Below are 22,963 nucleotides of genomic sequence, written 5' to 3' on the forward strand. Positions count from 1 at the left end.
CATGTGATTTTACAGAGACCCATCAATTCAAGTCCGAGTTAGTCCATGGGTAGGGTGTCATATCTGGGGTTGCAAGATCAGGAAGGACATGCTGGAAGGTGAAAGGGGGGGGGGGGGGGGGGGGGATAAAGACCCTGCTAAAGGCTTCCAATCTAAAGGGTGGGGGAGGGACACATTCATTCTGGGCCAGTGACTGTATTAGAGGCAGAGCACCAGCATGTATGTCAGGCAACTGGCATTGTTTAGTAGAAAATGAAGATGGCAACCTCTGTATTCCTCACTTCAGGTTTCCTTTAAATCAGGAAGAAAGGGAGAGCGTAAATATTGTCCCTCATAGAATGGCTCATGTTTGTAGATCTGATTTTTGTATCGTTTCCCGTCCTCCTTCAGTACTGGAAACAATGGACCTGATGCAGTAAAGTTGTCATGCCCAGAGAGCGCACAACAATTTTACCATTAGTAGAGCAGGGGGAGCACCAGCTGTTAACCCTTAGCGCCACAAGGTTACCAAGTTAATGCACATGATGCCATGTAACGTACATACCAACAATGTTTTCGTGGTAACACACGTGGCGCTAAGGCTTAGTTCATACATACATCTGTATATTTCTGGTCCTGTCCTATCAGTTTTACATGACAGGATTGCAACTGTACACCTTATAGGCCCTGTTCTCATTGGTCAAGAAAACAGTGCGTTTAGCTCCTCTGGAGTACTGGGGTCTCTGCACTTGTGCAGTAGAAAACCACTGTATGTAACATCTGGCATGCAGCTGTAGCCCACTGAAATGTACAGGCAGAGGACGCCACCACACAGTCAGTGGAACTGCCTGAGAATGCCCATCAGGTCCACAGCAGTAGCTGTCAGGTGTTGGGTGCTCCTCTGTCAGCTGCCTGTGCAGAGGATGACCCAGGGTACCTGAAGACCATCACATGAATACTGGTGGTTCCAGGTCTCCATAACTGAAATACGAACCGTATTTAACTTTTAGGTCATATACATGAACCACAATACCAAGAAAGAACACATACAGGATTGCGTAGACTGTCACTAATTCATAATATACAGTAATCAAAGTTTTCTGTCTCAGTTTCACCCTGTATTTCTATTTCTCTCTCTCTCTCCCGTACACCCTGCCCCATGTTCCCTGCCTCTCTCCCATCTCTATTCACCATTTTCTCCACTTCACACACTCCTTGGCTTCCCTATCTCTACTCTCCTACCACTTCCTTTCTCTCTTTTCCTCCATCTTCCCTCTTTGTCACTTTTCTGTATATGCGACCACACACGCACACACCTCTTGTCATTCCTATCTCTCTCTACCGCCTTCTCTCTTTTCCTCCATCTTCCCTCTTTGTCACTTTTCTGTATATGCGACCACACACGCACACACACCTCTTGTCATTCCTATCTCTCTCTACCGCCTTCTCTCTTTTCCTCCATCTTCCCTCTTTGTCACTTTTCTGTATATGCGACCACACACGCACACACCTCTTGTCATTCCTATCTCTCTCTACCGCCTTCTCTCTTTTCCTCCATCTTCCCTCTTTGTCACTTTTCTGTATATGCGACCACACACGCACACACCTCTTGTCATTCCTATCTCTCTCTACCGCCTTCTCTCTTTTTCTCCATCTTCCCTCTTTGTCACTTTTCTGTATATGCGACCACACACGCACACACACCTCTTGTCATTCCTATCTCTCTCTACCGCCTTCTCTCTTTTCCTCCATCTTCCCTCTTTGTCACTTTTCTGTATATGCGACCACACACGCACACACACCTCTTGTCATTCCTATCTCTCTCTACCGCCTTCTCTCTTTTCCTCCATCTTCCCTCTTTGTCACTTTTCTGTATATGCGACCACACACGCACACACCTCTTGTCATTCCTATCTCTCTCTACCGCCTTCTCTCTTTTCCTCCATCTTCCCTCTTTGTCACTTTTCTGTATATGCGACCACACACGCACACACCTCTTGTCATTCCTATCTCTCTCTACCGCCTTCTCTCTTTTTCTCCATCTTCCCTCTTTGTCACTTTTCTGTATATGCGACCACACACACACGCACACACACCTCTTGTCATTCCTATCTCTCTCTACCGCCTTCTCTCTTTTCCTCCATCTTCCCTCTTTGTCACTTTTCTGTATATGCGACCACACACGCACACACACCTCTTGTCATTCCTATCTCTCTCTACCGCCTTCTCTCTTTTCCTCCATCTTCCCTCTTTGTCACTTTTCTGTATATGCGACCACACACGCACACACACCTCTTGTCATTCCTATCTCTCTCTACCGCCTTCTCTCTTTTTCTCCATCTTCCCTCTTTGTCACTTTTCTGTATATGCGACCACACACGCACACACACCTCTTGTCATTCCTATCTCTCTCTACCGCCTTCTCTCTTTTTCTCCATCTTCCCTCTTTGTCACTTTTCTGTATATGCGACCACACACGCACACACCTCTTGTCATTCCTATCTCTCTCTACCGCCTTCTCTCTTTTCCTCCATCTTCCCTCTTTGTCACTTTTCTGTATATGCGACCACACACGCACACACCTCTTGTCATTCCTATCTCTCTCTACCGCCTTCTCTCTTTTTCTCCATCTTCCCTCTTTGTCACTTTTCTGTATATGCGACCACACACGCACACACACCTCTTGTCATTCCTATCTCTCTCTACCGCCTTCTCTCTTTTCCTCCATCTTCCCTCTTTGTCACTTTTCTGTATATGCGACCACACACGCACACACACCTCTTGTCATTCCTATCTCTCTCTACCGCCTTCTCTCTTTTCCTCCATCTTCCCTCTTTGTCACTTTTCTGTATATGCGACCACACACGCACACACACCTCTTGTCATTCCTATCTCTCTCTACCGCCTTCTCTCTTTTCCTCCATCTTCCCTCTTTGTCACTTTTCTGTATATGCGACCACACACGCACACACACCTCTTGTCATTCCTATCTCTCTCTACCGCCTTCTCTCTTTTCCTCCACACTCTCTCTGTGCCACTTTTTTCTCTCTCCACACTCCCCCCTCTCTCTCCCTTTTCCCTCCTTCACACACCCCTTGTCCCTATCTCTCCCCCCCCCCCCCCACTCACGCACACGCCTTGTCTTCCCTATCTCTATTTTTCTGTCACTTCATCACTCTCTTTTCCTCCACCCTCCCTCTTTGTCACTTTTTTCTCTCTCCACACTCCCCTTCTGTCTCCCCCTCCCCTCCTTCACACACCCCTTGCCCCTAATCCCCCACCCCCCACTCTCACACACACCTTGTCTTCCCTATCTCTTTTTCTGTCACTTCATCACTCTTCCACCCTCCCTCTTTGTCACGTTTCTCTCTCTCTCCCTCCCCTTCTCCCCCCCCCCCCCCTTTTTCACACAACCCTTGTTGTCCCTATCACTCCCCTCTACACACGCACGTACACACACACACACACTTGCTTTCCCTATCTCTCCTTTTTTTTTCTGTTACTTAATCTCTATTTTTTCCTCCATCCTCCGTTTGTTACTTTTCTATCTCGCCCATCCCCTCATTTCTATCTCCTCCTCTCTGTCTCTTTTATTCTCCCCCCCATCTCTCTCCCTCATGGCCTCCGCAGGTTCTGTACATCCGGAAACAGAAGAGGTAAGCCTTCTCTATTGCTTGCACCTATTGCCTCATGCTTTATCCCATCTGTTTCATTTCTCTTTCTTAAAGGCCGATTAAATCTAAAATTTGAACAAGGCAAAATCTAATAGCAATCAGGTTGATCTGGGAGTATGATCAGTGTATAGAAGATAGATGGTGGGCAGAAGGGGCCAAGTGCGTTTGCAGCTGCAGTAAAGCTTGTTTTCTTTCCTCCCTGGATTCAGTTGCTGACTAGGTCAGTCAGGGGTGACAATGTGACACCCAAATAAGGGAGAAAATATATAAATGATCTAAATCATACAAGCAAGAAGTATGCTCAATCAGCCATACTTGTAACTTTTTTAATTTAATTTGTTTTATCTTTGCGATACATGCTCAAGTATAGTAATTTCCTTAGAGGAAATTAAAAAAAAGGTGGCTAAAATATAAAAACCAGTAAGTTCTATTTTACACTGAACATTTTTCGATCTGATGTTTGGACTAGATGCGATTGATCGCGAGAGCATGGCAATTAAAGTGTACCTGAGCCAAAACAAACGCCAGCATTTATACTTACCTGGGGCTGCCTCCAGCCCACTCCCACCCCGTAGGCTGTGGGCTCCCTTGCTGTCCTCCCGGAATGCTCTGTTTTCCTGAAGTCCACTGCACATGCGCTCTACTAACTACTACTGGCCAGGTGCGGGAGCACAACCAAGGATGCGTGTGGTCTTTGCCATGCATGCAGGACAATGGAGCAGCCCGGGATGTCGGCGAAAGAGCCCACGGTCTACAGAGGGCTGGAGGGAACCCCAGCAGTGTTGCCAGCTTATCCCTTTAAGTATAGACCCATATGAGTTATACAAGTCTTGTGGCTAGTTACATGCCGTTTAGACACTGATTATGTGTGGGCAGCCATAGAACCTACATAACTTAGGTGTGTCCGTATTTAAAGGGATGACTTGGCAACCCTGAGCCCCAGATAGGTATACAGTAAATGCTGGTGCTTATTTCGTCTTGGGTTTCCTCTAACATAGTAATTATTGTTGCCTTTTCCCACTGGTGCGATTTGATTTTATCCCAAATGCAGTGCCGCGGCATTCCTCCTGAGTTTGCGTAAAGTCAATGGGTGTGCAAGAAAATTCTATTACAAACGTAGTGCTATTTGATCTCCCATTTGAAGTTTTTTTTCGTTTTTTATTTATAGTATTTTATTGCAATCACACAGACCCGCCTGATCTCACAATAATCGCTTCACGATATACTCGGCATGAGTCGAGAAATCGTGATTATAAAGTGTGACACACACACCATACAATTATTTACTTGTTACTTACCTCGCCCAACTTCCTCCTAGGAGCTGGTGTCCCTCTCTGTTGCTAGGTGCGCTAGCTTCCTCTTTTGTCCAGTGACCCAGGAAGTACTTCCTGGTTCGCGGCATAGCTTCCAATTGTAGGAAGCTAGCTGTGGGGGAGGGGGGGTCCTTGTAATGGAGTGACAAGCTGCAGGATAACGGAAGGCTAGCGACGAGCATATACAGTAGCCTGGCAGTATTTTGCTGGGGGGACAGCAGAGCTTGGGAGGGGTGGGGGTGGGGGGCTGACAGTGGCAGCACAAGGACACAGAGGCATGTGATTGTGCGCAGAACATGCCTCTGTATCCTATTAAGATTTATAAATGCCGCCTCGGGTTCTCTTTAATTGAGAGGCTGGCTATAAAAGCCTAGCACTCTCACAGATGCTGTTGCATCCCTGGTCATCAGCCATGGCGTTCCGTTGCAGTTTCCCTCCAAGTAGTTTCCCTATTGGTTAGACCTTCCTGTCCTGCCAGTCCGGTCCTGCTAGTCTGTCCTTGCCCAACGGTCCACTCCAGCGGTATCCTCTATTATCCCGCCAGGTACGCTCTGTTCTTTCCGTCACTGGTAGTCCTAGGGGTCGTGACATGGCTCGCACCAGGCAGCAAAGTAGTCTGCCACCCAGTGACGGCCCATCATCCCTCGCGGGTGCGCTGGTGAAGACCTATGCTCGCTTAGACCCCATGCCCTGGGGCTGCTTACCCTTGATACCAGTGACGGGATCAACAGATCCCTGGCGGGTCGCAAGAACGCTGACATTTTTCCAACAACCGATTGTATATATCAAATTCCTGTAAAATAGGATCATTTTAGTGTGTGTGTGTATAGTGTGTATAGTGTGCGTGTGTGTGTGTGGCCACCTTTACTCTGATAACTGGAAATAAGGCAGAAGAGGTCTTTATGGATAGGTGCAGCAAATTCAGCTACACAAAGGATTTACACTTACACACTGAGGCCCCTTTTACACTTGCAGGTTAAACCTGCGGTGCCTTACCCTGCAAAAGCAATGGAAGTCTATAGAGACTTTCACACTTATTGCGGTCCATTGCAGTGTTTCTGAAGTATCCGATCCGGCACAAGGATTGCAGCGCAGTACCGCAAGCACTGTGCTTAACACATGGAGCTTGGGGTAATGCAAGTCTATGGGCGACGCACCTAGTGTAAACAACGGAGTGTGGTGCATCATGACGCACATTCAGATCGACGGTAATCCCAATTAAGTACTTCCTGCTCAGGAAGGAGTATGTCACTAAGTGGGGGTGCGGGTTATGCTATGCATATGACCTAGTTGGCACACTCAGCCGCAGGAGCACTGCAATGCAAAAAATAAGTGTAAAACTGTCCTCAACCTGATTGCTGTCACAATTTGCTTTGCTCAGTTTATTGGTCTTTTTGTATCCTTGGCACATTGTACATTACTGTGCTGTCAATGTTCATAACAATTGGTTGGAGATGCCCTCAAAGCTGAAGATGTGTCACTGCAAAGAAGAAATAACAAGGCACACACACCTTATAGCCCTTGTGCTGCCTCCTAGATCATGTGTTCTTCCACCCACCAATCACAAGGCTCCAGTGCTGCTAAACTTCAACAAGAGTCTATCATAATTTTTGCAAACCTGCAGAGAGCTGGCGTGCGCTGTGGCAATTCTCATCATACATGATTTGTAATGCATTTATTTAGGATTCCATATGTACATTTCATGCAACTTCTTTTCTCTTTTTCAAGGCTGCCTACTAGACTAGAAACTGCCAGTATGGATGGTCCATGAGATGCAGAATTTGGTACATTACTTATGCAGCTTGAAAATGGATCAATCAAATTTAACCTTGCTGGGATGTGATTAATCCATGTTAAAGGTGCATACATTTGCAACTGAAAATTACCGTATTTGCATCTCATTGACCTTCCCAAGACTGCAGACCGATAAGGAATTCGCAGAACTGCCTATACAGAAGGAGGTTCCGTTTGCAGGTGGGAGAAAGGAAGGGGGGGGGTTGCCACACTATAACTCCATAGAGGCTGAAGTCCTGCCTGAAAGCACACTGCAGATCCTGTTTCCACCCTTTCATGGAGAATGTATAGCTCAAAGTATAGTAAAGTTGTAGGTTGCAGTGTTTCCTGTAGAGCACTGACTGATTATTGCTGGCATTATTGTTCAGGATCTGGTTTGTTGTGTTTCTGTGCCAGGCTGGAGAAGCTGCGTCACCAGCTGATGCCCATGTACAACTTTGACCCAGCAGAGGAGCAGGAAGATCTGGAGCAGGAACTGCTAGAACCCAACCGAGATCTCCGGCCTCAAGGAAAGGTACATAAGTTACAGAGGTTGTGTGCCGGGGGCCATTATCTTGAGGGTAGCTTTTGCCACTTATAAGAAAGCGATTAAAGGGCAACTGAAGTGAGAGGGATATGGAGGCTGCCATATTTATTTCCTTTTAAAGCGGACCCAAACCAAACATTTTTTTTAATTAAAACTATTTAGTTGCACCGCTCTGACACATACAAAGATAAATAAACACTCCTTCAAACCTATGATCATTTCAGTGCATGCTTTTCAGCCTTCTCTTTTCATAGGTAGGGTTATACTGGGGGCAGCCATTAGCAATTTCTCCATTGCCGGACACCATCTACTCCACCAGTTTGCCGGAAAAATCCCGGCAATTTGAAAGGAAGGGAGGGTTTCCTCCAATAAATGTAAAATATTTTACATTTGTCATCATGCAGCTGAAAAAAGGCTGCTATATATTATTATAATTTAGAAAATAGATTTTATTGCTGAAATCTTGTATTTTTAATTTGGGTCCACTTTAAGCACTACCAGTTGCCTGGCTGTCCTGCTGATCCTCTGCCTGTAATACCTTTAGCCATAGACCCTGAATAAGCATGCAGCCGATCAGGTGTTTTTGACATTGTTGCCAGACCTGACAAGATTAGCTGCATGCTTGTTTCTGGTGTAATTCAGACACTACTGCAGCCAAATAGATCTGCAGGGGAAGTTCAGTATCTGCTTGGGAAAGGATTCTACAGGCTGGCTAATTGCATTAGATGAGGACAGTGGTGTTTGACAACACCTATGCACATGCTAGCTAGTCACCCAAAATAAATAAAATAATAATCGTTTATGGCAATCTTTCTTAACCCTTTCACCCTGGGGGAACCCTTCAAATAATTTTTGGATCCCAGGGAACCCCTGTATTAGTGAAGGGAGTGGGAATTCATTTTGCAGGTGCACCTTATGTGTTGCCAGATTGTTGATGGCCCTACTGAGCTCAGCCACAACAGGCTATTTGTCACTCTCAAGCATGGTTGCTAGGTACTCTGTGGCACTGAGGGCAGCAGTTACAGCTTTTGCCTACAGGTCTGAGTAGTGTTCCATCCATCCTTCTTTTTTAAACCTATCAGTAATTGCCTCTCCACTCATGGGCTTGAGAGGTGCCAAATTCCTCTGGAAGGACCTGAGGGCCTTTTTTAATACCATTAAACCTCTCCCTTGCATTGTTATATTGTGGCTAGTATGGCTTCACTGGTCTGCAGCCAGAACTCGCTGGCACAGAATCTAGCAGTCTGCTGAGTTCTGCCCTGAGGATCTTCAGGATTTTCTTCATTGGAGAGTTCATGCAGTCACCCCAAGCCATGTATTTTCCCTCAGTGTTATCACTCAAGTCCTGGCTTCAAACCAGATTATTTTCCAAAGGCATCCAGGGCTTTGCAGCAAACCGTGTTTCCCAGGAGCTTCCATTTCTTGGGGACCGTTTTCTTAGATTTCATAGAAGGCAATGATGAAGATTTTTGCAAAGCGGTTTTGAAAAGCTGGGTGGGCCGTCTTGCTGATATCAACACTGCATCGATGCCAGGGCTGCTTTGTGTGATGGAACTTCTTAAGGTGGCTATGCTTCCCTCGATGTATAGTCAAATTGACCATTAGCTCTCTTATCAAGTCTGGCCAGAAAGGGATCTGCCACCCAAAGTGCATCGATTTCCAATAGATGGTCAGTGTTAGTCTCACCTCTCCACTGGTGCAACTCCTGGCTGCGTCTGATGTTCGGCATCATTACGAGCACCTGTGCCATGTGACTCAGCGCATATAGCGACATCACATGTTCCAGTGTTCCAGCTGTTCACGGTGAAGCCGAACACAGTAGGAAGCCAGGAGTCGCGTTGTTGGATAGGTGAGCCTTAAAGAGGATCTGAAGTGTTTCTGGAATAAAGAAAACAGATACCTAAGGAGAGTGAAGGCTCCAACTGTTTGGAGACTGCTCTCTTCCATTATGGGAGGCTTCGAAAGTCTTCAGGAGAAGCACTCCCACAGACTGGCGGCTCCGGAGTGCACTTGCACAGTATGGAGCCACCAGTCTTTGGGAGCACTCAGGCTCACAAAGACTTCAGAAGCCTCCCGCAGTGGGAGATTCGAAAGGGGGAGACAGCGCTGGAATGAAGGGAACGGGAAGGCTTGATATGACCCAGAGCTTTTCCCCTCCTTAGGTGCGTACCTGTTGTTGTTTTTTTTGTTGTTTTTTTTTTATTCCAGTATCGTTTCAGGTTTGCTTTAAAAGAGTAACGGTAAAAAAAAAAAAAAAAAAAAAAAAAAAATTCGGGTGGGATGGGGGGTTGGGGGCAGTAAAAGCGCCAGGTAAGTTGAACTCATCCTTCAGAAGGGGGTGCGGGAGACAGCACTTTTTTCAGTTGGGGGGGACATTGGCCAAGGGTCCATCAGTTGCTGTGATATTGATCCTTGCTACCGCCACACACCCATTCAAGCCCTTGCAACTGAGATTTTGCCAGCTTTCCTGTTCAAACCTTTTTTTGTTTTTTGTTACTGATTTCGCTTTTAAAATCGATTGAAGATTGGGAAGCCATGTTGTGGCACCGATTGTCATTCAATAAAATGATCGAATTACAAATTCGACCTGCCTGCAATGTTGAGTTTTTCACCTTTAGGCTGCCGTCTGATCTTACGATGGATGGTCGTTGTCACAGTGTGCACTGTGGTATGAGCAGGTGAGGGGTATACTTTTAAGAGAGGAGTGCCTACTGTAGATCAGATCCAGCTGATGCCAGTGCTTGGACCATAAATGCCTCCAGCACATTTGGCATTGAGGAGGACAGTGGGAGATGGTACTGCATAAGTTATGTTACGGAATAACTTTAGCCCTTCTCATTCATCTTGCCCCTGCCAAAGTGTTTAAGGTATGAATGCCACATGTCATCCTCCGTTGCTGAGGATAAGAACTTGCCCCTTATGGGGAGCTCTGCTGGAAATAGTGCAAAGACTCTTAAAGAATATTTTGCCTCTGGAAATGGACATTATGTGGGGACTAAGACAGTGACCAAGGTGATGGGGCGTATGGTGGTGTTGAGATGGAGCTTGGGGAGTCAGTGTGTACCACCATTCCTAGTAATGTATTCTTGACTACAATGATTTCATGCTGTCTGAGCTCTGTAGAGCCCTTCCCCTGCCAGAAAAATGTGCAATCATTCTCTCGGATGACATATAATTTTGCAAGTCATGATTCCTGGAGGCCCATCTACTCCATCAGTCACTATGAGAACATCCCAGCTTCCTATTTTTAGAGCTGGTGTCCTTTTTGTTTTGTTATCAGGTGCAACATTTACAGCCTATCAGATCCTAGAGCCCCCACTGAGAAAAGCCGGCAGTGGTCAGACAGCAGTTATCTGGCTAGTCTGACTAGCTTAAAGGGGACCTGAAATGAGAGGAATAGGGAGGCTGACATATTTATTTCCTTTTAGGCCCCTTTTACACTTTTAACGCGTTGTTACGCCACATTACCTTTTCCTAGCGCAACTCATCACAATGGCCATTCAAGTCAGTGGAACATGACACACTTCCTGTGATGCAGTGCAACATCAGTGGTCCAGCTGACGCAGAAGCTGCAGTGCATTGCCACGCACAGCGCCAGAAGCAATGGTAGTCAGTGGTAACGTGAACCTTTTGAATTTTTGTCGCGTGTGCGGAGCGCAGATGCAGATTTTCAGATGACTTCCTGTCTAGCAGTATACAGTATGTGACTGAAGGGTGCGAATTTTTGAAGGCAGGTTGCTTACAATGTCCTTGTCAGCGCAGTCTGCTACATATATTAAAGCACGTGTAATGGTGATGTGTAAAAGGACCCTCAAACAATACCGGTTGCCTGGCTCCCCTGCTGTTCCTCTGCGTCTTATACTTTTAACCGTAGAACCTGAACAAGCATGCAGCACATCAGGTGCTCTGACTGAAGTCTGACTGGATTAGCCACTTGCTTGTTTCAGGTGTGCTATTCAAATACTACTACCAGGCAACTGGTATTGTTTAAAAGAAAATAAATATGGCAGCCATCATATGTCCCTCACTTCAGGTGTCCTTTAAACTCTTTGGTAGTAACCCCGAGCCAGGCTTGGGGTGAAAAAAAAAGATGCTGGGAGCTGTAATTCAGAGCCTGGCTTGGGGTAGCTGCCGGAGGGGGGGAGCAGCACGCAGTGGCGGTTGTAACTCTCCTCCAATGGATCCAAACGCTCACAGCCTGTCTTCTTCTGGTCCTCTGAGATGTCAATCTCACCATAGGTGTACTGCGCCACCAGGAGGAAGTAATGCAGCACTGGATCCTGGAGAGGTGAGTCTGTGCAGGGGCTGCTGCAGATCTCTCTGCAGTATGATATTTCCCCCCCCCCCCCCCCCCCTGATTCTAGGGTCTAAAAGTAGATGGAAAAATTGTACCGCTTTTAGACCCTAATCAAGAAAGAATCATACCGCCAGGGAGGCTCCCAGCAGTGGCGTAGCTAGAGATCATAGGGCCCCATAGCAAAACTTTCATGGGGCCCTCGGTTGGAGACATCTTATGCAATTCTACATGCCCCTACCCCATGGATAAGTGTTAATTGGGCTATTTACATGATAATGCAGAGGGGGGAGAAACACAGGAAAGGTAACAGTGAATACATTAAGTACCCACAGGGCCCCCTCTGGTCCAGGGCCCCATAGCAGCTGCTCTAACTGCTATGGCTATTGCTGTGCCCCTGATTCCCAGTAAGAATTTTTTTATGTTTTTGTTTTTTTCATCTCAGGGTTGCCTCTGGTTCACTAGGAGACCTTGGGCAAGACTCCCTAACACTGTGGCTGCTGCTCTGGCGCATTAAGTCCAGGAGAATAGCCCGATATACTTTATGCTTTGTGTCTTGTCTGTGTGATAGAAAATTTCTTCTAAGGTCTATACTAGCAGCAGTGCCACCCAGTGGCCATGGATAGAAACCACACATGCCTCTAAAAACCTTCCTTCGTTCTGTTTGCCTGCTAACATTTCTAACCATTGTGGTTGATCTTGTTTCACCAGTTTTCACATACACAAGTACAAACAGTTCATTCAGTCTTGGAAAGCAAACAAGCAAAAGTTTTAAAAAAATTATACATTGCTTTACACTCGCTGACAAATATTTGCCAAACTTCAGATTGAAATTGCTCTGAGGCCGAGTGATCACACATATACACACACGTGTGCTCTGAGGACATGTGATCACACATACACACACATGTCTGATTGATACAGAATTTAGCAGCTGTCGCTCTACAGCATTTATCAATGATCCGAAATCAGCACCAACTGAAGATGTGAACATGTGTGTCATTATAAACAGTTGGCATATACAAAACCTTTTGCTGTTTTAATCTACCGTAGATGGCATTAAAGGGAATCTAAAGCCAAATGAAAATAAATAAATAAATAAACTTACCTGGGGCTTCTTCCAGCCCCCTGGATTTTTATTGTGGCCACAACCTCCCCCTGATCCCCTCTGGACAGCCACGGCAACCGCCCCGCAAAGCTAAGCTGTCACCGCCAGTCGCCTGCTACTGCGCATGCGCAGCCCTGAGCTGCAGCCACCCTGGTCACACTACTGGTGCCGGTAGCCTTCTGCGCATGCACAGTAGAAATTACGCGTACTGCGCATGCTGGGAGCATGACCAGGGTGTACACGGCTCAGGGTGATGCATGTGCAATAGCCACAGACTGGCAGCTACAGCCCAGCTTTGCGAGGGTCGCCAGTGCTGCCCAGAGAGGATCAGGAGGACGTTGTGGGCACAAGAGGAGTCCAGGGGGCTGGAATAAGCCCCAGGTAAGTTAAAATCTTTTTTTTTTTTTTTTTTTTGGCTTGAGAGTCCCTTTAAAATAAGATTACAGCCTACACTTAACGAACAACTGAAGTGAGAGGGACATGCAGGCTGCCATAATTATTTCCTGGCTGTCCTGTGTAATACTTTTAGCCATAGACCCTGAACAAGCATATGCAGATCAGGAGTTTTTGACAATATTGTCAGATCTGACTAGATTGGCTGCATGCTTGCTTATGGTGTTATTCAGTTACTACTGCAGCCAAATAAGGACAAAATAATAAAAAATAAAAAAATTGGGGTGTCCTCTAGTGGCAAAAAATGTGGGCGCTGCCACATAGTGGTGGTAGTGTGAAAATGTTGGCGCTGGGTCCACCAGCAATGCAAAATAAGGTGAAAAAAGCTACTACGCTTGCACCTATGGCAGCACCTGAAAATTTTGGTGGGAAGGCCGGTTGCTGGTCGGTCTGTTAAAGTTAGGCGTGCAGGGAAAGTTAAAGCTGGGGGGTGGGGGGAGGAGATGTAAGGCTAGCCATTGGGGAGGGTGTTAAGATCAAGGGGGGGTGTGTGTTAAGGTTAGGTATTGTAACTTTTACCGATATTTTACTAACGAAAAATACAACTATAAAATAGAATATTGATAAAATACTGATGTTCTTCTACCGGCTATTTCAGGGTCCCTACATTTTCTGTGCCTCTTTTTCATGCACGCTGTATATTTATCTAAGTACCGGTACATTAGATCTAATTGCCCTTTATTAGGCCTTAAAGGACAACTGAAGTGAGAGGGATATGTGTGAGAATGTGGTGAGTGTGGTTTGATGTGGCGGAATGGCCATCCCATAAAGTTTCTAATAATTTTTGTGCATATCTTTACATTACTTAATAAACGTTTTTGATATTTTTGTAACATTAGTTTTTGTGTAGCAATTATTGGAATCACCGGTAGTTTTATATCCCCTCCTTCTGGTGTGTTAGAGAGGGATATGGAGGCTGCCATATTGATTCCCTTTTAACCAGCTCCCTCCCCCAATGGGCGGTGGGAGTGTAGCAGGCACAGGACCGCCTAATGCCGATTAGAGTCATCATGGTCCTCGTGAGATTAGCAGGGAACGAGCGTGTGTTCCCTGCAGCGGGACACAGGAGGGCGTCGCAAACAGCCTGCCAGCCATGATTGGAGCTGGCAGGCTGAAATACACAAAGAAAGGCAAATATTTATGAGTACAGTGCTGTGATCTAGCGCAGCGCTGTACAGGAGACAGACCTGTGGCTTAACCAGGGCTGTGGAGTCGAGGAGTCGGAGCAGTTTTTGAGTACTCGGAGTCCTAAAGAATTTAAACTGTAATTAAAATAGAAAATATGATACAATGTTTTATTTCTCAGATAATAGTTATCATAAATTATATATACAGTAATCATAGCTCTGCTTAGCCCACAAAAATAAAAATATAAATATACCAATCAAAAATAGTTACTTGTGCTGCTTCAATAAAGCAGTCCCCGTATTTTTAAAGTCATATATACATATTTGATTGTGACTGTATATATGATGTGGACACAGGAATCTCTTATATATACTATATAACGTCTATGCTGTAAGTATAAAGCCTGATGTGTAGCCGTGTCACTAATAGAGATGGTCAATGAGATGCAAATAATTCTGCTGTAATGCTGGTTTATTCAAATTAATGCACTCCTTTTGCTCATGAAATCAAAGAATTTGATATGTTAGAATTTGGTTTGGTGACTAAAGGGGACCTGAGACAAATGAAAAAAGTGTTATACATACCTGGGACTTCCTCCAGCCCCCTTCAGGCTAATCAGTCCCTCGCGGTCCTCCTACGCCACCTGGATCTTCTGCTATGAATCCCGGTAATTCAGCCAGTCAGCGCAGTCCGGCAGCATGCCACTCCTACAGCCAGGAGCGTTCTGCACCTGCGTAATAGTGCTGCGCATGTGTAGTACGCTCCCGGCGGCGGAGTGTGTGCATGCGCACTACGCCAGACTTGCTCAAGTACCTGGACTCATAGCAGAAGATACAGGTGGCGGAGGAGGACAGCGAGGGACTGATTAGCCTGGAGGGGGCTGGAGGAAGCCCCAGGTATGTATAAAACTTTATTTCATCTGTCTCAGGTTTACTTTGTTACACAGTAGTACTATACTCTACATATGCACTCTCCACAGAGCTGCAGGGAATCTGCTGAGAAGTTTGGGCACATTGAGCACAGAGGTGTTGTCTATCACCCATAAACCTGGTTCAGATTGTACATGAAGAATGTGTAATAGAGGTAGAATCCACTCATTCTCCTGCAGAGTACCTGCACATCACTCTTACATGTACCCACAGTTACATTGCCTAAGGCCTGATAGATTAAAAAGTATTAGAGGCAGAGGATCAGCAAGAGAACCACACAACTGGTATTGCTTAAAAGGAAATAAAAATGGCAGCCTCCATATCCCTCTTGCTTCAGTTGTCCTTTAACCTCCCTGGCATTCAATTTTCCCAGGTTTTCTGTGCAAAAAGTAATTTATTTTTTAAACTTTTTTTTTTTCCTGTAACTTGCCAAAATGTGTCAAGCAAGGGTCTAGTATACAGTGCAGGAGAGTATTGATGTGATGTGCACGTTTATACTGTTCACAGCATGTTTTTATGGATGGATATATCTGTCCATACTGCTATGAAGGTTAAGCAATACCAGTTGCCTGGCAGCCCGTCTGGTCTGCTGTCTACATTCCCAGTCTCCCAGGCGTGTAGTGCTCAGATATACGGAATGCAATATAGAGGAGGAATTCAGTGATCTCTTATGAGGACAGAGTTGTCATATAAATATGTCCCATTGTATAGGTTAGATAACATTTCCAGAGGTCAGAAATTAATCTGTTTTGCCTTCTATTTTTACCAACTTATATTATATATACTTATATCTGGGCTGTCTTATGCATAAAATGTGTCCTGTGTCCTGATGGTGTATGAATTGCAGAGTGTGTACCTGGAGTTACACTTTAACCTCCCACTGAGTGACATATCTGTGTTTGGTATTCCAGGTCCTGCTGACCAGCTTGTGCCCTCTACAGAGACCCACACGCCTGGTCTTCACAGATGTTGCCAATTCCATCAATGCCTGAGGAGGCATCCACATTCCATGGTATGGTGACACCAGAGGCTGCGGTACAGTGTCACTGTGACTCTGTGTGCTGTTTGTGTCAGCGTGCCCCAGGACATTAGTGGGCAGGGAGGAGCTGCAGGGCTCCTGTCACTCCTGGTCTCTCTCCCAAAGTCCAACAACACAGGGGAGGATGCCGAATTCACTTTGAGTTGCATGACATCTAGGACTCTGCTTGCTGGTCAACACTTGGGACACACCTGTACTTCCTGTCCATCATGTGCACACCGGGAAGCTGGCTTCAGCTGTATTTCCCTCCCAGTGGTGTGTGCAATAGGAACATTTCTGCATCTATGTTGCACACGTGAAGAGAACCGTATGGGACCACGGACAGCTGGTTCCTGACTTGTCACCTTTCTTACAGTGTTTATGCTAAGAGGCGGAGTTCTGCCTGTATAGTAACAGTCACACAGTGTCCTGTCTGTACTCTAACTACAGTGTACACTGCTTGTTTGGTTGCCCTGTCACACAGCGCTCTGCCTATACTGTAAGAGTGTACTCTGGCTATACGATAATGCATCAGACTGTGCTCTGCTGGTACTGTAAAAGTGGTCATTCAGTGTTCTGCCTATGCTTTAACAGTGTACTCTAGATGTACAATAACACTGTTCCACAGTGCCTGCCTATACTGTAACAGTGTACTCAAGATGTACAGTAATCCTGTCTCACAGTGCTCTGCTTATACTATAACAGTGTACTGTAGTTGTACAATAGCACAGCCACAACCTGCTCTGCCTGTACAATAATAGTGTACTCCTGATGCACAATAACACTGTCATGCAATGCGCTTGCCTCTACTGTAACAGTGCACACTGGTTATGCAGAAACAATGTCACACAGTGCTCTGCCTGTACTGTAACAGTGTGTTCTGGCTGTTTAGTTACACTTTCACACAGTGCCCTGCCTATATTGTAACCATGTATACTGGCTTTACAGTAACACTATCTCTCAGTGCGCTGCCTGTACTGTAATATTTTACTGAAAATGTACAATAACACTGTCTTTGAGTGATCTTGCTGTGCTATAACTCTGTACTCTGATAACACTGTTAGACAGTGCTTTGCCTGTACTGTAACATGAGATGTACAATAACACAGTCACGCAGTGCTCTGCTTGTACTACCTTCTGGCTGTATAGTACACAGTCACACAGCGCCCTGCCTATACGTTAATAGTGTATACTTGCTATAGAGTAACATCATTATACAGTGCTCTGCCTGTACTGTCACAGTTTACTCTAGATGTACAATTAAGGAGGCCACATACAATACAATAAAAGTATCCAGTTTTACGGCAATACGATAAAAACCATCGGTTGTACATATAAAATGAAAGATTTTCATTCATTTGAAAAATCTGATCAAATTTTCAGTTTTATTAGATAAAAGAAGATCTGGTGTGCTCTGCCTGTACTGTAACAGGGTACTGTAATATCCCCACAGAGTGCTCTGCCTGTACTGGAACAGTGTACTCTCGCTGTATAGCAACACCACCACAGAGTGCTCTGCCTGTACTGGAACAGTGTACTCTCGCTGTATAGTAACACCACCACAGAGTGCTCTGCCTGTACTGGAACAGTGTACTGTAATATCCTCACAGAGTGCTCTGCCTGTACTGGAACAGTGTACTCTCGCTGTATAGCAACACCACCACAGAGTGCTCTGCCTGTACTGGAACAGTGTACTCTCGCTGTATAGTAACACCACCACAGAGTGCTCTGCCTGTACTGGAACAGTGTACTGTAATATCCTCACAGAGTGCTCTGCCTGTACTGGAACAGTGTACTCTCGCTGTATAGTAACACCACCACAGAGTGCTCTGCCTGTACTGGAACAGTGTACTCTCGCTGTTTAATAACACCACCACAGAGTGCTCTGCCTGTACTGGAGCAGTGTACTCTCACTGTACAGTACATCATAGTGTGCTCTGCCTGTACTGGAACAGTGTACTCTCGCTGTATAGTATCACCACAACAGAGTGCTCTGCCTGTACTTGAACAGTGTACTCTCGCTGTACAGTAACACCACCACAGATATCTCTGCCTGTACTGGAGCAGTGCACTCTAGCTGTACAGTAACACCTCCACAGAGATCTCTGCCTGTACTGGAGCTGTGCACTCTAGCTGTACAGTAACACCACCACAGTGTGCTCTGCCCCTACTGCTCCACGTCACACCATGTTTTCCCTTCACCTGCGGCATCAGACCGTACTTTTTATGCAGTCAGTTTGCATGAATAATTTCTTGTCCTGATAACCACCTGTCCTTAAGGATATGGCTGGATTATAGGCAAAGCCACAAAGGCCATGGCCTAGGGAACCAGGAAAGCAAGGGGCGAGCTGTGGGCAGAAGAGTATCAGTAGAAGTTAGCCTGCCGAACATTCATCCTGCTACATAGAGCTTGCACATAGCAGTGGGTGTCTACCATCAGCCGGATCAGGCACTCGAGGGATGAAGGGGCAGCGAAAGGGCACTTACAGTGATCTCCGAGCTGCCTGTCACTCGCCAAATGCACCGCTCACCAAAGAGCTTCCAATCTAGTCCCTGCCATCATGTCACTAACTGTCCTCAGAGGAGCCTACAATATCATCCCTGCCTTTGTTTGGGGGAGGGGGGTTAGGATGCTATCAGTTCAGGGGCAGCTAGTGATAGTGGGCCTTGGGCAGTAAAAATGCCGACCTGATTAAGGGCACAAATTGTATAATAGGCTATAAAGTGGGACACAGTCACAGAATAAACCTCACACAGGTTCCGATCCATCCCTAATATTACAAAGGGGGAGAGATTGCTATAGCTGCTCTTATAAGTGTACATTTGGGAGTCCCTGAATCTGTGAGTGATATTCTTTATACTGGACCGCAACAGGCGTTGTGTGCATAGCAACCCCTCCAATGTTTTCTGCTCCCTCTGCCTTCCTGAGCTCTTGTAGCTCAGGGGTCACCTTCATGCATTGTCCTGACAGAGAGCAACACACAGGCACAGCCACTCACACAGAGGTCATGTGATCCGGTGTTTACGTTACATGAACAGCTGTGACGGCAGATGTTGATTAATTCATCTAATAGGAATCGGCTTTGTTTGATGGGAGGGTTCTTTTCAGGTAATCCCTGCACTGGGTCTGCTTAGTAAAGGTTAGATGCCACACATGGTGGAGACTGAGTAGAATAATCATCATCATCTTGCCCAGCTTTCCTTTACTTAACCACTTGCCGACCAGGGGATTTTTCAATGATCGGTGCTGCGTGGGCTCTACAGCCCGCAGCACCGATCAGGAGTGCAGCAGGGCGATCAGACTACCCCCCTTTTTTCCCCACTAGGGTGATGTCCTGCTGGGGGGGTCTGATCGCCGCCGGCTGCATTTGCTTAGCGGGGGGGGCTCTTCAAAGCCCCCCTCCACAGCGTTCTCCGCCGTCTCGCCCGCTCCCTCTCTCTCCCTCCCCCTGTGACCTGCGCAGGATTCCGTCCTGCGCATTGAAGGATAGGCTTCAGCCTATCATATGCCGGCGATCCCCGGCCAATCAGGCCTTACTGCGCTGCTGCGCAGCAGCGCCGTATGATGTAAACAGTGGGGATTTCTTCCCCGCCTGTTTACATTTTGCCGGCGAGCCGCGATCGGCGGCTCTCCGGCTGTTCACGGAGACACCCTCCGTGAACGGACATGGAAAGGCCGCTTGAACGAGCGGCCGTTTCCATGGAAACCCTCAGACAACCAGTTTACGCCAATCGGCGTTAGCTGTTCGTCAAGAGGTTAAAGCAAACCGAAGTGAAAATAAACGTAGGAGATAATAGGCCTCTACTCAATTCACTCTGCAATTGATAATGTACCAAAAAGTAGGTGAAAAAGTGCTGTCATCATTATCCTGAGTATTTTCTTGTTTGCTGGTGGCTGAAATGGCATTTTATTGATAAGGTGGGAAAATATCACCTCGGAGAAAACTCAGGAGAAAAAAATGAATTGCATATGAGGCAATGAATGGTATGTGTGGTATAGCTAAGAAATAGAACATTTGTAGCAAAGAAAAGAGTCCCATTGTTTTCCAGTACAGGAAGAGTTAAAAAACTTCAGTCGTGATCTATGCAAAAGAGCTCCTCTGAGCTTGGACCCATTTGGGTCTAATACAGTCCTGTTTTCTGAAGCACCTAAACAGCCAAGAAACAGCGAGAGACTGATTGAGATGAGGGTTTACTGCAGGCAAGTTCGAAGGGTCAGTATTTCTGCTTTGTGTTATAGCTTAAAATACAGAGTGTGGTTTTAAAACTGCAACTGTGACAGCATGATGCAATGTTATAAAAAAGCTTTTTAACTGAAAATAAAAATGATACTCTTTTCTTTGCTACTAATGTTCAATTAATATCCATACACACAAGTCATTATATCATACATTATTTTTCGCTTCAGGTTTGATGAAATGCAATTCCCAGGCTCTGCTTTATGAGGGTTGAAAAGCTTATGTGAATCAGCAGACCTGGGTTGGATTCTTTTAAAAATAAGGTATAATCCACACTCATTGGGGTTTAATCAGATCACAGTCAGGACTGGTAAAAAGCCTGTGAAATAATAGTCATACGAGCTTAGTGGTATGCAGCAGCTGCACTGCAATCTTTCTGTGTAATTGTGGACTGGATTTATTGGAAAAAATGTCACTGCTCATCTGATATGACCCAGCTGAGGGTTGCAAACTCTTCCCCCTAAGAAAAGGCCTTTTAAAAAGACAAATAAGACAAGTCAAATAACATTTATATTGCACTTTTCTCCTTGGCAGACTCAAAGTGCCAGAGCTGCAGCCACTAGGGCTCTCTATAGACAGTAGCGGTGTTAGGGAGTCTTGCCCAAGGTCTCCTACTGAATAGGTGCTGGCTTACTGAACAGAAAGAGCCGAGATTCAAATCAGGTCTCCTGTGTCAGAGGCCTTAACCAGTGCACTATCCACCCAGTGCAGGATTCCTAGATCACACAGAGTCACAAGTACAGTACATTCTAAGGACATTATTAAGGATATTGCCTAAAGTTTGCTGCAGAGTTCAAGGAGAGGCAGTGGGCCAATTAAAGGAGGAGGTGAGCAAAGATTTTGGGAAATCCTACGAAAATGCTGTTGCCACGGCTATAAAATTAAAAACATTATTAAGTCAGTTACAAAAGATCCAACCTGGCTGCAGAATGAAATGAAAATGACAAATAGTATCAAATGTTTTCTGTAGCGACATACATTTTATATTCATTTTTCACACGTGTTCATTTTACTTTTTAAAGCTTTTTTGACTGCTTGATACAATAGTGTTAAAAAGCAAATGGCAATGGAAATCAAGCCCAAGATGTATTTGCCAAATGTACCTTGTGATGCCAGAAGGGGGAGGGGGTGGGTGACATTGGTGCAGACATTTTGTATTATTTAATTTTTTCATGAATATTTATTGTTCAGATCCATTGTGCTTTATTAAAATTCCTCTGAACCTGACTAGTCATAACATGAGCTCTTCTAAATATTTCAATTAACACTTTGCCTGAATCCATCCCGGTTTCCACAGCCAAAGAAGAGGAGAACTTTTGTTCCAGTAAAGTGGATTTAAACCACACAGACGTCGGATCTTTTATTGTTAAAGCGGCTATGCCAGACGCCACTGCGGCAGCACAATAAACTAATCCAATGAAAGAATCAGAGGAGTATTTCATTTTAGAGAGCAAAGTTCAGGGAGGTCCTCTTTATAGTTGGCACCATTTAATCTTCTGGAGGCTGCAGGGGATTATGGGATTTGTTTTGAGGAAGGCAGATTCTCCACAACAGACGAGTTGCTTTTCATTTTTTCAGCATCATGCCAGGACACAGTAAACGCTGACCGCAAGCAAAACACCGGAATTGGATATTAAACCATTAGAAGGCCAACAGGTTTTGCCTTTCATCCATTGCAGACAATACAGCTGGGAACTCACACAACCTCGCGGGTTTGTCTCCTTCAAGCTTAAGGTGGCCACTAACTGTCCAATTTCTAGCGAAAAATCGTTCACTACACCATCAACTAACCAATCATTGCTTCCTATCTATCACGACCACCAAGAAAATCTAAATTTTCGTTCGACGAAAATTCATTCGGGCGACATTTTTTTAACTCGTTCATAATCGATTGTGTCCACCAATGGAGATTATTTACAACCAATCCGATCAGAATTTCTGATCGCTCGAACGATTTTTCGCTAGAAATTGGACCGTTAGTGGCCAGCTTTAGAATAACCACCGAACTGGCCAAAAAAACTCCAGCCATGCTGACTCAAGTCTTGTCTTGTCCAACATTGGCTCCACAAGATGACTTGCATAATGCTGCTGCTGTGGCCACAAAGATCTTGTTTAGCCAATCACATCAGTAAAGGTTGTCAAACACTCACCCCTCTCCCATTGTCACCAATTAAAAGATATCTGGGAGGTCCAAGATTCCTTCCAGAAAAGACAAGAGACCCCAGAGCCCCATATAGTGTAGTACTTTTGAACACCAGATGAAGCAAGTGGGTGTCGGGGTCGGTTCTCTCGTGAAGCAAGGTGAAACCTTTTTTTGTACTGTGTGTACCTTCCTGAGGAGGATTGGAGTGGCTGAGGGTGAGCAGTGTGTTTGTCACAGACTCACAGCCAGCCAGTGTGCTATTGTGTTGAGCTGTAGAACCTCATGTGAGAACATTAAATGAAACAGAGTAAATTGTTGTGTGGTGTGCGATCATTCCAAATCTGGTGAGTGGGGGTGCATCCTCAC

At 45.6% G+C, this 22,963-nt stretch overlaps 2 protein-coding genes across 2 annotated transcripts in view; one reads left to right on the top strand and one right to left on the bottom strand.

Annotated features, from left to right (window-relative positions):
- The window catches only part of HEMK1 (HemK methyltransferase family member 1), a 114,058-nt gene extending 109,073 nt beyond the window's left edge, over positions 1–4,985 (bottom strand). Inside the window, exon 1 of the mRNA XM_068252995.1 lies at positions 4,952–4,985. The gene's annotated coding sequence lies outside the window, so the exon portion shown is untranslated. The remainder of the gene's footprint in view (positions 1–4,951) is intronic.
- Positions 1–21,879, top strand: part of C9H3orf18 (chromosome 9 C3orf18 homolog) — a 28,848-nt gene extending 6,969 nt beyond the window's left edge. The window contains exons 3-5 of the mRNA XM_068252999.1: positions 3,610–3,635; positions 7,157–7,274; positions 16,110–21,879. Coding sequence (XP_068109100.1) covers positions 3,610–3,635; positions 7,157–7,274; positions 16,110–16,190 — 225 coding nt within the window. The 3' untranslated portion in view covers positions 16,191–21,879. The remainder of the gene's footprint in view (positions 1–3,609; positions 3,636–7,156; positions 7,275–16,109) is intronic.
- The last annotated feature ends 1,084 nt before the right edge of the window (positions 21,880–22,963 follow it).

Source organism: Hyperolius riggenbachi, chromosome 9 (assembly GCF_040937935.1).
Source record: "Hyperolius riggenbachi isolate aHypRig1 chromosome 9, aHypRig1.pri, whole genome shotgun sequence".
Taxonomy (NCBI): Eukaryota; Metazoa; Chordata; class Amphibia; order Anura; family Hyperoliidae; genus Hyperolius; species Hyperolius riggenbachi.